The 16,915-nt window shown below is 31.5% G+C and overlaps 1 protein-coding gene and 1 pseudogene across 1 annotated transcript; one reads left to right on the top strand and one right to left on the bottom strand.

The window, feature by feature from the left end:
* Positions 1–36: 36 nt before the first annotated feature.
* LOC107648521 (putative WRKY transcription factor 40) lies at positions 37–2,867 on the bottom strand. Its single transcript, XM_016352351.3, has 4 exons — positions 2,502–2,867; positions 1,821–2,087; positions 1,262–1,378; positions 37–655 (listed from the first exon to the last, which is right to left on the bottom strand). The coding sequence occupies exons 1-4, from the start codon at positions 2,511–2,513 to the stop codon at positions 251–253; spliced, it is 801 nt and encodes a 266-aa protein (XP_016207837.1). The 5' UTR covers positions 2,514–2,867; the 3' UTR covers positions 37–250.
* A 1,579-nt stretch (positions 2,868–4,446) lies between these two features.
* On the top strand, positions 4,447–7,944 carry LOC110263615 (uncharacterized; annotated as a pseudogene).
* Positions 7,945–16,915: the final 8,971 nt, after the last annotated feature.

The raw sequence follows: 16,915 nt of genomic DNA, 5'->3' as shown, positions 1-16,915 counted from the left end.
GTTTTGATTTAACATTTGATTTATTTTATTACACTCTTTGTATTCAATTTCTGTCACATAATTGAACAAAATCACTAAGTAGAGAAGTTAACACCAATCACATAATTTTTGCATGAGCTAAAACTAATTAAACTTACATTGTTTTAAATACAGCAATTTACCAAACTAAACTAATAATTCATCCTAATTTGACAAACTATGCTACTATTGAAGTCCTTAAAAAATCTCTATACAATTGCATTAATTGATCTCAGTTTTCATCACCCTGCTGGAACCCCAAATTGAGGTTTAGGTCTTGTTCCTTACTCTGACCAGTGATGGTGCGTGCAACTGCTTCAGCCAATGCTGCAGTGAACTCAGGATCTTTGATTAAGGAATTTGCATATTCTTCAATTTTGGTGTTACTTTTTTGCATAGTAACATCATCACAACATAGTCTTATTGAATCTGTTTGATGAGACCATTTTTTATAATTTTCTAAGATTGGAAGAGGTAAATCATTATTATTTTTACTATTATTATTGTTATTTTTATTAACCACTGAGCCTTTGGGAGTGGATGAAGAAGGCATTGAAGAATCTTGAATTGCAGCATGGTTGTGCTCTCCATCATAAGTTGCAACTAATATAGACTTGTCATGTATGCATTTTTGCACCTACCATATAAATGAGTAATAATAAGTGCAACAAGGTTAGAGTCTATGAGACCAAAAATTTGTATCTAAATCACTCATCAACACAATAATTTCATTTGGTGAAAAAAATTTAATAATTTCCACACAAGCTTAATTTCTTGAATTTAATTGAGGGGAAAAAATCCATATTAATTACACTTCATAATTGTTTGCAGAAGCTAAATCTTCATTCTTGTTTGATTATACTTCTCTAATTTGAGTAACCATATGCCAATTTTAGTGGGAATTGTTTAACAATCAATTAGACAACCAAACATTATTTCAACAAAAGAAAAAAGTTGACTTAGTAGAGTTGGCTACATAGATCGATGGTATAATAATCTTACTAGAGTATAAAAAACAAGTTTATATTATAATAAGTATTGAATAAAATTTAGCAAGTAAGATATTGAATGTATTATATTATAAGAAGAATTTCAAGTGTATCAGCTATACTGGTATTCTAATAATTTTAGTCCTTGATCTTAATTATAAAAAATATATATAATATATATTAACTAAAATCGGTTAAGATTATCATAACATTGGTATTTCGAGTACATTTAAAAACTTTTCTATATTATATACCTTCTTCTTGGCTGGGCAACTAGGGGCCATGGAACACCTGAAGTAGGCTCTTGGTGAAACATTGTCTTTGGTAACCTTCTGTCCATACTTCCTCCATTGGTATCCATCTCTTATCATCTAATATCACCAAAGGGAATTCCAAATTTATTAATAAACCTTGTGAAACTTTAGGGTAAAAACTTGAGTTTTAATGAATAATTTGATATAACAATGCTCTGCACCCACCAAATAACGGTTACTTTAATGATTAGTATATCAAAAAAATAATGTATCTAAATATAAAATATGTCTAAATATATCAATTTTTGTAAGTGTCAGCAAGGTAGGTTTCTTTGTAGAATTGTAGGATATAGTAAATGAACTAATATGAATTTAATTTTGATGTATTTTTAGAGTAAAACAATTTTATACGTGTATCCAATCACATAATATTACATCATCAAAAGTATGAATGTGATTGTTGTACATTGTGTAAAACATTTTACATCAAAATTAAACTTAACAACAACAACAATAACAACAACAATAACAACCGGGGCATGTATACTAAATTACTAACCAAAGTATCATCCTTGGGGTTGATTCTGACAAAGATTTGCAATGGCCTTTTAGCTGTCGGAAACTCTAGTAGTCTTGGTCTCTTGCAATTTGTTGAGTCAACAATAGGCATTGAATTATTGAAGCCTATTATTTGCTCCGATTCCTTGTTTATATCTTGAATTTGGGATTGAAGGCTTTTGAATTTGTTGCTTAGAACCTCAAACATCAATCTTAGAGCACTATTCTCCTCTTTCACACGTTGCAATTCCACTTGAAGAGCTTCCACCTAAATGAAATTAAATGAATTGAACATGGTTAATTAATTGCGTATATTTTCATATTTCTTAATGATATTCATATATAGGAGTTTCATGTTTTAATGTTTATTATTAATATTATTTGCTTCTGCATAATTAATTAACCCAGAAAAGCAAAACAAGAACAATAATCTTAACAGAAACTGTATATGTTGTTTAAAGTACATTGGGAATAGTGGACTATATAATCTCAACAAACTTTTGCTTATAATCCGTTACATTATCCAAGGATTTTGATGATACATGATATACGTAATGGTATCGTTTGATTCATATAGCCGATTCTATATAGTGGGATAAAATTTTATTGTTATTATTGTAAGAAAAAAGAAAAAGAAGATGAATAAGAAGCAAAACCAAATTAAGGAACCCAGATGTTTTACCTTTTCATCCATTATTGTGATATAGTAGGTTGAAGTTGAAGTTGAACAGCCTTCAATTACTCACAACTCAGTGATGAATTGATCTATCTATATATGAATCATATAATAAGAACATATATTCTAATAGTAATTGTGTATGTTCCACAAAAAAGGTGATATAATAATAATAAATATATAAAGAATTGGGTACGTAGTTGAAGAGTAAGATGATAGAAATTCAATTCCTTTATATACGTGGCTACTCTTCAATAGTGTCTATAATAATTGTTCTGGACCAAATACAATGAAAGCTAATGGCAAAGTATGTAGAATCTTCTCTCTTAATTCTAACAAGTAGTAAAATTGTTCAATTCAACTCCATGTGTTAGAAAAAAATTCTAAGAGAGTTGGAATATATATAAACAATAGTATATAAGAAAGAATAAATTCTTTGAACAGTTGAAAGATGGGGACAATATTTTCCACAAATATTAGAGCGTATGCACCATGATGTCACCACCAATTACATAAGCATTGGGTTTTAGATGAGACACAAAGTTTTGTTTTTTCTTTGGTGAAAATGTCACCACCAACCAACGTGTTCTTTGGATCATAAAAAGCCAAGGTTTAAAATTTGTTAAAATCGAAGAAAGTGTTAAAGTGATAAAATAATAAAATTAATTATTTTTAAATTAAAATAATTATTTTAATTATTTTAATTTAAAAATAATTAATTTTATTATTTTATTAATTTTTTATTTTAAAGTATTTAAATTCAGATGTAATGGACTTTACCATTAAAGTCTTTGATTATTTATTAGTTTATTTTTAATTTTGATTTCCCATAGAATAGAGACAAGAAAACAAGAAAGTAAGATGCCATACACATCTAAGAAAGTGGGTCCCACCAGAAAATAGCGACCCCGCGTGGCGCGTGGGATGGAGGCGGCGAATGGCTGGATGGGATGCATAGGAATTTTTCTTCCTAAAAATTGTTAGAATTTTTTTTACACGTGGTTTTAACGGAAAAACAAAGGAAGCTAATTATTTTTTTTATAATAATATGCTATATAACTAGAAAATATTATCATTTTTACTTAATATTTAAATAATAATAATTTATATTTATATTTATAAAAATTTTATACATAAAAATATATAATTTATATACATAAATTTATACAGATTATATTTATATATTTTAAAGTTTATATATATAAATTAATAAAATTTATTTATTAAAAATAATTTAATATTTATTCCGATCAAATTATTAATCTCCAAAAGTTTTGTTTTTTTAAGTGCTTTAAAAGTTATTTAATATTGTCGTTGACTCAATAAAAATCTTACTAATGAAAGTGGTGAGTTAAGCAAATATTGTGTGTTCTAAATTTCTACGATATTGATATTGTTAAAAAATTTTAAAAAGGTTTAAAATAATAAATTATAAATAGAAAATAAAAAGAAATTGTCACAAATATTTAGAATATTATGGTTTTCTTTTCTATTTTGCATCATCATCATCAAGTTTTCATAGCTATGTATGTAAGAGTAATTAAGACTATGCTTTTTCAATTAAATCGCAGAAGAAATACAATCTGAGAAGATATACATTCTCTATTAGTATTTTTGACAAAATTAAAAGTGATAATAATATTAAGTCACTTATAAATGTTTTGGGACATAAGGCGAAAAAACACTAGCTAGTGTTTATAACAAATATTAAATAGAGTTCTGTTACATTCAAATAATTTTATATTTAAGTTTATTTAAGTCCTTTAGTTTACGTTGCAGGACTTCGTCGTCTTTTTTTTTTCTTTTTCTTCCTCCTTCTCCTTCTTTTTTTTTCTTTTTCTTCATTTTTTTTATTATCGTCATCGTCACCACCACCATACCCATATATATTTTTTGGTAGTACACATGTCTAGTAATTATTTTTTTTCTACTTGAAGTTTAACTAGAAACAATGGATAAATCTTGGATTGCTAAGCCACGAAACTCAAATGAATATATAGTCGGTCTAAAAAACTTCTTGGATTTTGCATTTCAACATGGAGCAATTGAGAATAGTAAGATAATATGTCCGTGTCCAAGTTGTGGGTTTCACAAATGGCATGCTCGAAAAGATGTTAGAGATCATTTACTTTACAAACCATTCCCTAAGAATTATGTTGTATGGAACTTTCATGGCGAGAAAGAAGTAACCGAATTCTCAACAAGTGCACATGTCATGCGCGAGACATTGGCAACTGAACATCCCCTAGATAACATGGTAAATGATGCTTTCGGGATACATATGGATCAGGAGAGCGGTGAGGATTCAGGCACGGAAGATTTTGTAAACGATGAGCCAAGAGAAAATCGTAGAGACTTTGATGAGTTTATCAAGGAAGGCAATCAAAAGCTACAGGAAGGAAGCGACTTCACAAAGCTAGAATTCATAGTCAAATTGTATCATATTAAAGTCTTGTGTGGACTAAGTGACAAGGCCATTACCATGATACTTGAGTTGGTGAAGGATGCTTTTAGTTGTGTGAATTTGCCTACGACTTTTGATCAGGCAAAGAAACTAATTCGAAAACTAAGTCTTGACTATGTTAAGATAGATGCTTGCCCCAATGATTGTATGTTGTTCGAGGATGAAGACCCAAACAACATCCAACAAACATGCAGTCATTGTGGTGCTTCTAGGTGGAATTCTAAGAAGAAGAAGAAGAAAAAGCAAGCTGCCAAGGTTTTGAGATACTTTCCGTTGAAACCAAGGTTGCAAAGATTGTTCATGTGTCGTAAAACTGCAGAGCATATGTTATGGCATGCAACAGGGAAGGGAGAAAATGACAAAATGGTGCATCCAAGGGATGGTGAGGCATGGAAGACTTTTGATTTGACACACAGAGAGTTTGGATTACAACCTAGAAATGTTCGCTTAGGACTTGTTAGTGATGGTTTCAATCCTTATAGATCAATGAGTTCTACTCATAGCATTTGGCCTATATTTCTAATTCCATATAATCTTCCTCCTTGGATGTGTATGAAACATACTTCCTTTATCCTGTCAATGGTTATACCTGGCAAGCATAGTCTCGGAAATAATATAGACATATATCTTAAACCACTTGTCAGAGAGTTAAAAGAATTATGGGATGAGGGTATGGAAATTTATGATGCATCAGAACATAAAATGTTTAAGATTCATGCAGCTCTTATATGGACAGTTAGTGATTTTCCTGGCCTAAGCATGCTCTCCGGATGGAACACATATACTGGTTTGGCTTGCCCAACTTGTAATTTTGATGCAAAACCTTGTTATCTTAATCATAGCAAAAAATGGTGTTATATAGGTCATCGACGTTTTCTTGGTAGACAACATCGATTCAGGTTAAGTAGAGTTCGTTTTGATGGACACACAGAAGAACGTGATCTCCCGGCTAAATTATCAGGATCTGAAATTCTGGCACAAGTAGAAAATCTTGATGTTACATTCGGGAAGAAAGAAAAGTTGAACAAGAAAGGAAAAAGAGGTAGGCAAGCAACTATGCAGTGGAGAAAGAGAAGCATCTTTTTTGAACTTCCATATTGGAAAACCAACTTGTTGCGTCATAACCTTGACTTTATGCACATTGAGAAAAATGTATGCGATAATATTTTGTATACTTTGCTCAATGAGAAATCTAAAGCAAAAGATAATCTCAATGTCCGAAAAGATCTACAAGACATGGGGATAAGGCGTGATCTTTGGCCAGATGATAATGGAAAATATCACCTTGCTTTGTATTCACTAACACGAGATGCTAAAAAGGTCTTTCTTGTAACTTTGAAGAATGTTAGGGTGCCTGATGGTTACTCAAGTAATATATCTCGATGTATTGATGAGGCACAACAAAAAATCATTGGACTTAAAAGTCATGACTGTCATATTTTGATTGAGCAATTGCTTCCACTAGCAATCTGTAATGTGCTACCAAACCAAGTTACCTCAGTTTTGATTGAGTTCTGCTCATTTTTTAGAATTCTTTGTGGTAAGAGTCTAAGTCGTACAGAACTTGATAAGCTCCAAGATCGCATTGTGATTACTCTTTGCCATTTGGAAATGTTATTTCCTCCATCATTCTTCACCGTTATGGTGCATCTAACAGTCCATCTTGTTGAGGAAGCAAAACTTGGGGGGCCAGTCCATTATCGATACATGTATCCCATCGAAAGGTACAATAATGCTTTTCCTTTTTTAAAATAAAAATCATTTGATGAAATTGTAGTACACTAACAATTCATCTATGTAGGGAATTGGGACACTTGAAGTCCTTTGTACGAAATAAAACACATCCAGAAGGTTCTATTGCTGAGGGTTATTTAGCTGAAGAGTCTCTTACTTTTTGTTCTCGGTATATTGATGACATGGAGACTAGATTTAACAGGCCTAGTCGTCTTTGTTATGATCCCCCTTATGAAATGTCTTCAGTCTTGCCCAAGTTAGGTACTCCACATGGAGGTCATTCAAACTTCAATTTAACTAAAATAGAGAAGTTGCAAGCTCATCGTTATGTGGTTTTCAATCGCGAAGATGTGAAACCATATATCAACGCCTTTAGAGACCACATTAGGAGAACTTCAAAAGGAAGAAGACTCTCACCTGCAGAGATAGAAAAGAAAGTTAATAAAGACTTTGTTGATTGGTTTCAAGCATTGGTAAGTGAAAATTCATACTTTATAAAGTATACATTGTAGATTAGTCAACTAAATAATCTTGACTAATACTTTTTGTTTTACTTCGTAGAGTGTGAATCCAGATAATCCATACGAAATGTCAACTGATATAAAGTTTCTTGCACGAGGCCCAATGATGAATGCAAGGAGATTTTCTGTTTATGACATCAATGGGTATAGATTTCGAACTTTGACTAGAGAATTTGGCCTTAAGACACAAAATAGTGGAGTATTCTTAGTCTCTAACACACCCTGCATTGCAAGTATTGCTGATAGAAATATGAGACAAGCAAATTTGCCATATTATGGCAAGTTAGAAGATATAATTGAGCTTAACTACCATGGACAATTTGCTGTTGTTCTTTTTAAATGCAAATGGGCTGACACTACTAGAGACAGAGGTTATAAAAAAGACGATTGGAATTTCAATTACGTCAATTTCGATAGATTAATTCACACGGGTGAGCGTGAAGAACATGAACCTTATATTGAAGCATCTCAAGCACAAATGGTGTATTATGTTGATGATATGGTAAATAAAGGGTAGAGTATTGCTGTGCATGTCAAGCCAAGGGATATATATGACATGGGTCAAGGAAATGAAGATGTAGTGTACGAAAATGAGCGATATCAAGAGCAAGAACTTGAACAATTATTTGACCCCAATAATGAGTACATCCAATTAGCTACCAATTTATTAGATAGCGATGCTATTGAAGATAATGTAGCTACTAACTTGGCAAGAGATATGTTTGAATGAAAATTTGTATAAAATTTTACCAAAGGTAACATTTTAAGCTTTTTATTTATTATGCATGCATTTGTATGTATAGAAAGAAAATAGTGTTTGATTGGTGATTTTTTTCTGTGTGGTTTTGGTAGATTTTCTGTGTGGTTTTCTGTGTGTATAGAAAGGAAATAGTGCCACTGCAGACCATCAGAACTATGTCTGTACATAGATATATGAGGTAACACTATCTCTCTTCTCCTATTCAGTTACCTGATCGATCTCTTTCTTATCGTAGTTTCATTTTAATCTTTTCTCTTGTAAAGATAATCTCTCTTTTTCAATTCTCAGGTCATTTGGGCATAATGTCCAGCTTTTGCCTTAATACCCTTTACAATCACTGAGGTTATCCATGAGTCCAAGCTCCCAATCAAGTTGTGTCACATCCTCACAACAAGCATCACATGCTGTCATGAGCACTACAAAGAAGAGGGTGCATGACGAAATGGTGGAGCAGAACCAGAAGCAAATTACTCATAGAAAATCCATTGATACCTTTGGCTAGAGAACATCTCAATATAGAGGTGTTACAAGGTTGGTGCTTTTGTTGCTGTTAGAAAGACTAGTGTTTGAACAATAATAGGTTCAATAATTTGCATATAGAATTGCTTTCTTATTAATAAATCTTTGTTAAATTATTTAGGCATAGGTGGACTGGTAGATATGAAGCTCATCTATGTTCAAACTGGTCCTTTTGATGTCACTGAACTATTTCTTTCAGGGTATTGTGAGGCTCAAACCCTGCTTGGACTTTCTTTTCGAGGTTGGCCGTTACAAGATTATGGATGGAATATTGTGACCAATTTTAGAGGTAGTAACGTCGGCATTGGAGGAGATGAACTTGTCAGAGGACACTATAATAAAGAGACAAAGAACTGTGTAAGGGCTTGCTATTTATACTGCTTGAAGTCATGTATCAAGTACCTTGAGAAGGAATACAGAGCTCTTTGTAAAGTATAGAATCTTTTGTTTTTTTTCTAAAATTAGCTTTATTGTTTACTTTCATTCAGAGTTTATATGTTTACTTATTCTACTGAATTAAAACTATATGCTGAATTAAAACTATATGCTTGCATGTTTGTATCATTTCATTTGTTCCCTTTCAGACTTTTATTTCTTCTTGAATTTTGTGCATCTCGAATGGATAATTTGATGTTGCAGCTTATAAAAGATACAAGTTGATTCATGAAAGAAGACATTTCCTTTGTATATCTTTTATTTTATTCTTTCTATTCTTAGAATGTTTGTCTGTAGCATGCTGTGTTGCACTTATAAAAAATGATATGGCATTTCTTTATTTATACCCTATACACACATATAAAGCTCAGTCTTTTTTGCGTTATGGATATTTGCATCTCTGCTGAATATGAAGAGTAGCTAATGAAGGTTGTGGCGGAGAAGCTAATGAAGGTTATGGATATTTAGAAGGGTAAAGTATACTTTTTGTCCCTAAAGTTTAATAAAAGTTTCAAAAATATCTCTAAGTTTTATTTTGTTTCAATTTTGTCCCAAAAGTTTTCGATTTGCATCAAATATACCCTCGACGGCTAAATTTTCAAAAAAATTTAAGACCAATCTAACAATAATGCATGAAAATTATGCTTGATTTGCTTGTATTGAGGGTTGTTCTTATGAAATTGTTGTTGAATTGATCTTAAATTTTTTGAAAAATTAGCCGTTAGGGGTATATTTGATGCAAATCGAAAACTTTTGGGACAAAATTGAAACAAAATAAAACTTAGGGGTATTTTTGAAACTTTTGTAAAACTTCAGGGACAAAAAATATACTTTACCCTATTTAGAATTATGTCTTATATTGAGGAATTGTGTTATAAAAGATTTAGTTTTTAAATTTTAATATTAAAAAATAAATTTTTAATTTGAGAATATGTAAATGAGATGAGATTAATGAATGTTTAGGATTTTAAATTGAGATTAATGAATGATTTGAAATTAAAAATAAATAACTACAAGGTTTATGGAGGTTTGAAAACCTCACAAAATAGTTAATTTGTGTTAAATTGAAAAGTCAATTTGTGGGGGTTTTAAACTGCCACAAAAGTGATTTAAAACTGTCACAAAAGTTCAATATAAAACATCCACTAAACACACTAAAAACCCCCCACTGAATAGATTGTGGAGGTTTTTAAAAACCCCCCACAAAAGACCTCGTGGCACCTCAAATTTTGGGGGTTTTGGAAACCCCCACAAATAAGAAAAAAAACCTCCACAAATAAACAAAAATCTTGTAGTGCAAACAAGATGTGAGAAACTAATAAAATCCTTACTCATATACTGCATGATCATCAAAATTAAGGATACACAAATAGTAAGAAAACATACTGAGATCCACAATACGACTTACGAGGAGCAGAGAGGACTAGACCACATGACTTTAGGACAGAAAATTGATTAATTTAAATGACAACAAGAATTGTCAACTGAAAAAAATAGTTAATCAATTCTTCAATCCATGTCTGCAAATTTTATGAAATGTTATAAGTTTGAATGCAATAAGTTATCATCCAATTCAATGGCTTAGATATGCCACTACAATGGATCATCACGTCTTACCTATTTACTATTGCTCCTACTAGACACTTCAGACATGGCTCCTAAATGTAACAAAGAAAACAACTATGCTCACATTTAAAAAGCATAACTCTTACCAACCTAACATCTGAAACAACTTCTTTTGACCAAGCAACACTACACTAGCAAATGGAACCTGACTAACTCTGGAATATGTTAATAAGTAATAACAAATACATTATATCTAGTTATCTACCGTCATTGTCAAAGTTAACATATGAAACACCCTTTTCTTGTGTACAATTATTGTCAAATAGCAACCAAAATATAGATGCAAATAGTAATGCAAAGGTTAATAGATACTAGATACTAGATAGTCATTCTCATTCATATAGTCCATATCTTAGGGTGTATATTTTTTGTACTCCTATGTCAGAAATATCACACTTAATGAACAACCAAATTCCAAAACCATAAAGATTGATTACATTCTAAGTAAACAGTAACAAAATTTATACTTAGTTGAGTTAGTTCTTACTTCTGAAACAAAATCAAATGGCCATAAGAGTGTTGTACCTCAAAGTATTCCATAAAAGGTAGAGACTTAATTGCAATTGATAATATACGATTACCATGATAATATAAACTCGTGCAACTGCAGCAAATTCGAACCACGGATAGAGCATATTTGGCAGAAGAAAGAAAGCAGGGGAGCATTGCTTCGGGGTCAGGACCAGCAGAAGCAGCGCCAATCGATGCTCATGGAGTAAGGGTTAGGGTTAACAAGATTTAGGGGGCTCAAGGAGCAATGGATTTCATAGTAAAATTAGACAAAAATCAATTAGGTAAAATAAAAATTAGACTTGCAACAAACACAATTAGCTAGTATAATTAGACAAATTTCAAGAATTCACCTCGTTTTGCTGTTCCATCAATGAAAAAAATGAAATCAATGACCTAAGAAAAAAAAGAAGACAAAGTAAGAAAGCGAATACCCAAAAAACAAAGAAAGGAAGAAAGAGCAGAACCAGTGATGGATGGTGACGGTGAAAAGCTGGCGGCGACATAGACAGAAGCAGGACGCTCATGCAACTACAGCAGATTCGAACAACGCACACGTAGAACGTGATGGCGAGCAAATCCGGAGGAAGAGACGAAACAGAAGAGCTTGACATCGGCAGAAGCAGCACCCATAAAAGTTCGGGACGAAGGTTGAAGTAGATAACGACCAGGGATGATGGCGAGAAAAGTCGAGAAATGAGTAGATACATGGAGAGTGAAAAATAGAATGAAACAGAAAGAGGGCAAGTTGAAGCCGAACCTTAATGGATTAAAAGAGTTAGGTTAACGGCGGATTTTTCAAAATTGCTGCAAATTAAATCATACAGCTGCTTTTCTTAAAACTGCAGGCAGAATTACCGTTAAATTAGAAAATTGTAGCAGCTATCAAAACAGACACTAATAATCTGCCGCTATCTTCTGCTTTTGTTGTAGTGTACTCTAACTTTTAATACTTTTTCTGCCATCTCTAGGAGTGATAATAATAACGGTAATATAAACAAGTTTGTTTTTAGGTAGAAAAAATTATCGAACTTGGAAGAAGAATACTAGTCAGCGTTGGATATGTGATATATATGTCTCATCTTTTCGAGTCTTTCATTCAATTTCGTCAAGTCAATGCACATGTAGCTTCGTCTACATGGATGCATGTCATATAATATTATGTATTTTTATTTATCAATTTAAATTATTAATTAAATAACTTTATGACATATTTTTTTTAGATAAATACTTCGCAATTTTTTTAAATGTACTAGTCTTATTCCACGATTATTGTCAATTTAATGTTTAGGTATCACTGTGGGCTATGCATGCAGACAGCGCAAGCTGCGATAGTCATAAAGTCTTTGTTTACACTGCAAATTCAACGCTACTTGAATGTCAGTAACCAAAAGGGCCACATAATACTGTTATAAACGGCACTAGTTTTTCATTACTTTTTTTTAGATTAATATTTAAAAATTTAATTTTAATATACTAAAAATTTAAAATATTTTATATAATTATATAATTATATTAATTCATTTGAATAATTATTTACATAATTAATATAAAAAATAATTATTTTTATTAATATAAAATTATATAATAAAAAATATATATAATTATTTTACACTAAAAATATATTAAAATAAATTTATATTCTAACGACTCTATGAATTCAGTACACTGCTTAATAAGTAGAAGAATACAATCTATTCACGTAACTCACATTTTGATTATAACTTCCATTGTCCCCACGCACCACGGTTTTTATATATATAATAATAGATGGACAAAGATGATACTATTGTATTGTGCTGTGTCTCCATTTGTTACTGACTCAGCACAACTAAAAGATGATACCATAGTTATCAGAATTGAATTGGCAATCAATTTAGTTATATGATTGGGTAATTGATTCAACTGATGGATCATTGATTCATCCGGTTGACCCGGTCATAATTTAAAAAAAATACAAATTATATAAATAAAATTAAAATTAATTCTTAAAACTTAAAATGCAAGTCTTTACAAACATAATAATAATCAAATATTAATTTTTAGACATAACTAATGATGCAAAAAGAGATGATAAATTAGTTTCTAGTACAAAATACTTTCACCATTTAAATAAATAAGAAAAAGCAAAAGATAACACAATCGATAAATCAAGTCCAAGTAATCTTAAAATCGACATCTATATCTTCATAGACAAATTTGGAGCTTGATCAACATTTTTCTCATTTTGATTTGCATCTATATCTTCCATAAGAAACACTGCATTACATCAGAAACAAAGAAAGAAGAGTTTAAAGAGAGAGCTACAACAAACTAGCAAACTAAATTAACTTCATCTTATTCTTTCATCAATGAATCAATTCTACATACCTCTTAGAGGGATGCAAGAGCTTCATTTATAACAGAATTGGAAAAGAGAGAAAGATTAGAGATCAGAATAACAAACCCTAACTAACTATACCAAACTAATTTTGTTAGTGACCAACTCTCTTATCTCTTATCCCTTAACATACACCAACAAAAGATTTAGCATTTTTTAAGCATCACAACAACAAGGTTCAGTGACAAATTCAACTCAACTCAGTTATCCAGCAACAAATTTTACTTTCAGCAACAACCACATTCATGATATGTTCAGCATCAAATAACAAGGCCAAAGCTGAAACTCACCTGGGCAGAGAGATGAAGCAAAACTTAACTAAGTGATTATTCTGCAAAACAGCACCAAATTCAAGGTTCAATAAACTCAGTAATGATTTTCGGCGATGAACAAACTTAAGCTAAGTGATTATTTTGGCATGTCAACAACAAATTCAAGGTTCATGATAATCAGTAACAAATTTCAGCAACACATTCAACTTTCAACAACAAATTACTTTCAGCAACAAAATCAAAGTGCATTGATGCAGCACCAAAATTGAAGCAGAAAGATCAGGGAAAACTCACCAAATCGGGTTGCACGAAGGAAGTTGATGGCGAAGGAGAAGCTGATGGCTAGGGAGAAGCTGACGGCAAGGCTCGAAGCAAGAAGACGACAATAAAGATCAGCCCACCGGGATCTGTTGCCTCTGCTACCGACGACGAAGAGCGCAGAGAAGGGAGAGATCGAGACCAGGTGCAAGACAGAGACCTTGAGAAGCAAGAAGACGACGAAGCGAGCGCATGTGCACGGGACCGCGACGACGACCGAGGTGAGGGGACGAGGTGAGAGACCGAGAGCGCGATGAGGTAAGGCCGTGAGAGACTGAGTGTGACGACCGACGAGGTGAGGGGAGCGACGAGTGAGTGACGAAGTGAAGGTGACGCCGTGAGCCACCGTGAGCCGCCGTGAGTGATGGACTGTTGAGCTCGAGAGAGAAGAGACACAAGGCTGGCTGGGGGTTAAGGGGTTCCAATTCCATTCAGATTAGGGACATTAGCCATTAGGGTTCATGCTTTCATTTCATGCAAATCAACAGGGGGTGGAGGACAGGAGGAGTGACACGACGCCCCGTTTCAGGCATTTTAAACAAAAAAAAATGACTCGGACCAGGTTAAATTAACCGACCGGGTCATCGGTTTTAATGAAAACTGGTCGGGTCAAACCGGTTTTTACCGGATCTATTGCTTGTCCAGTTCGACGAGTGGCTCGGCTCGACCAGGTGACCGAGTAACCGGATTTTTGGTTGAACCGGCCGGGTCAAGCCGAATTTGATAACTATGGATGATACTATTAAGTGCTGTGCCTCCATTTGTTACTGACTCAGCACAACCAATGAACCAATAGTGTTTCATTAGTTATAATTCAAACTAATCATATTTATAAATCAAAACTTAAATAAAAAAATAAAACATACTAAATTAAAGGTACATATTTTTTTAACAGATTTGTTAGTATAAGAATAAGATCAAATATCATTTAAAAATAATTACCACAAAATTAGATTAACATCTTTAACAGTTTTGTAATACTAGATTTATTGAATAATTGTTTATAATACAACAATTTTATAAATATAAAATTTTAATTATGTAAAAAATACGCTACTCACTTTGAGTAACATCATACTTATTTTCTACTCTTATTAAGTTGAACATCGAAGTGCCTTTACAGATGTTCGACGTCGCCATTTCTTTTGAAACTAACATATACCTCTTCCACTTCAAATAAAGAAGAGTTCAATCCCTAAATAAAACGAACTATACCTCAAACTCGGCTTATTACGCAGGAACATTTGGCGCCCACCGTTGAATCAAAATTTTAGACTAATCCCATCAACATTTCTTTTACCTTATTTTTACCTCCTTTTTCCAGGACATAATCAATGGTAGAAAAGCAAAATAATCCTTCTCACACCGAAATCGAGCTATTAGCTATTAATGAGTCCCTTCGGACTGAAAATCAACGGATGACCGACCTTAACATTAATCCACATTTTTTTCCACTTATTATTCCTCTTTTTTCTAGGATCTCGATAATGTCTATTGAGCAAACTCCACATCCTCCTCCACCAACTCAGGTCGAGTTATAACATATGAATATAAGTCGAGGTCCGGTCAACTTATTAGCTCAACGACAAAATGTAACAAAAGGCAAATGACCTCAACAAATTAAATTATTAAGTCATTTCTACCTCGATAAAATCATATATATGCATAATCTAGTTTGCTTATATAAATCTTTTATGTCAAATTTCAATACATTATAACTTCTTATGAAGTATATACTTCTTTATATACTTGAATTGCTTCATATTATTTATGTATCTATTATTTCATATATCAAAATCAATCAATCAATTAATCTGAGAATAAAATTGGCTATTAATCAATCCAAAGAAATTGATTTTTTTATCAATCTGAGAATAAATTCAGTTAGTAATTATCGTTATTTGATATATGGGTAATTGGCTCATCCTTTTTATTTATTTATTTTATAATAATTTATACATGTTTACTTTTAACATATGTTATTTATGTTGTAACATCTTTATTATTCACTCAATATTCAATAATTAATTGTTTTGAGCAAGAAATTTATCAATAAATTATTATGAATTAGAAAATTTTTCAAAATAAGTTATCATTATATCCTCGCGTCATACAATTAATTCCGTCAACGAATACATATTTTCAAACTTTTCAGTTTGCATTGCATCAAACAAATGCTATATAGATGCCATAAAAAGTTATTCTCAAGAAAAAAAATATTTTCCATACAATTGTATTATTGATCAAATAACTCTTGCCATTCAATTATTTTTTAAATAAGTATTGACATATAACTCAACTAAGTTTGGAGCTATCATTCATTGCATAACCAATTTATAAATAGACATAATTCTCTCAATTTCTAATTTTTTTTTTATCTATCTTGATTTATTTATTTATTTACTTATTTATTTGTTTATCAATTTCATCTATTTGATCATTCACATCACAATCTTTCAATATAACTTTTTCACTACCAATATTTTTCTTATTTCTTTCTTTTCAATCCAACAAGTTGAGCTTAGAAGCTACAATTGTAAGACCCAGAACTTTTGAAAAGGTTTATTATAAACTAATTTCAAATTTCAATTATTTATTATTTGTAACTTTAATTTCAGAAATTATTTTATTAAAGAATATTTAAAGCAAATTTTGATAAATTAAGATTTTTATCCAATTTTATAATTATTGAATTATTTTTTATTTTTAAATTATAAAGTTGGTAGTTATGAAATAATAAGAATTTTATATGATTTGGATTAAATAATTAATATTTTATCATTTAATACTTATGTTTTAGGAAATAAAGAAAATTAATTATATTATCTCTAATTCTTAGATTTAAGCTTTTAATTGAAAATAATTTGTAAAATTGATGAAC

The sequence above is a fragment of the Arachis ipaensis genome, chromosome B6 (assembly GCF_059453495.1).
Source record: "Arachis ipaensis isolate K30076 ecotype BB chromosome B6, ASM5945349v1, whole genome shotgun sequence".
Lineage (NCBI taxonomy): Eukaryota > Viridiplantae > Streptophyta > Magnoliopsida > Fabales > Fabaceae > Arachis > Arachis ipaensis.
The sequence above is the reverse complement of the archived record's forward strand: the minus strand, read 5'-3'. Positions and strand labels throughout refer to the sequence as shown.

Coding starts and splice junctions, on each gene's coding strand:
- LOC107648521 (XM_016352351.3), bottom strand. Junction 1,379..1,820: donor ACCCCAAGGATGATACTTTG/GTTAGTAATTTA, acceptor TGGTGATATTAG/ATGATAAGAGATGGATACCA. Junction 656..1,261: donor GTTGCCCAGCCAAGAAGAAG/GTATATAATATA, acceptor TTTATATGGTAG/GTGCAAAAATGCATACATGA.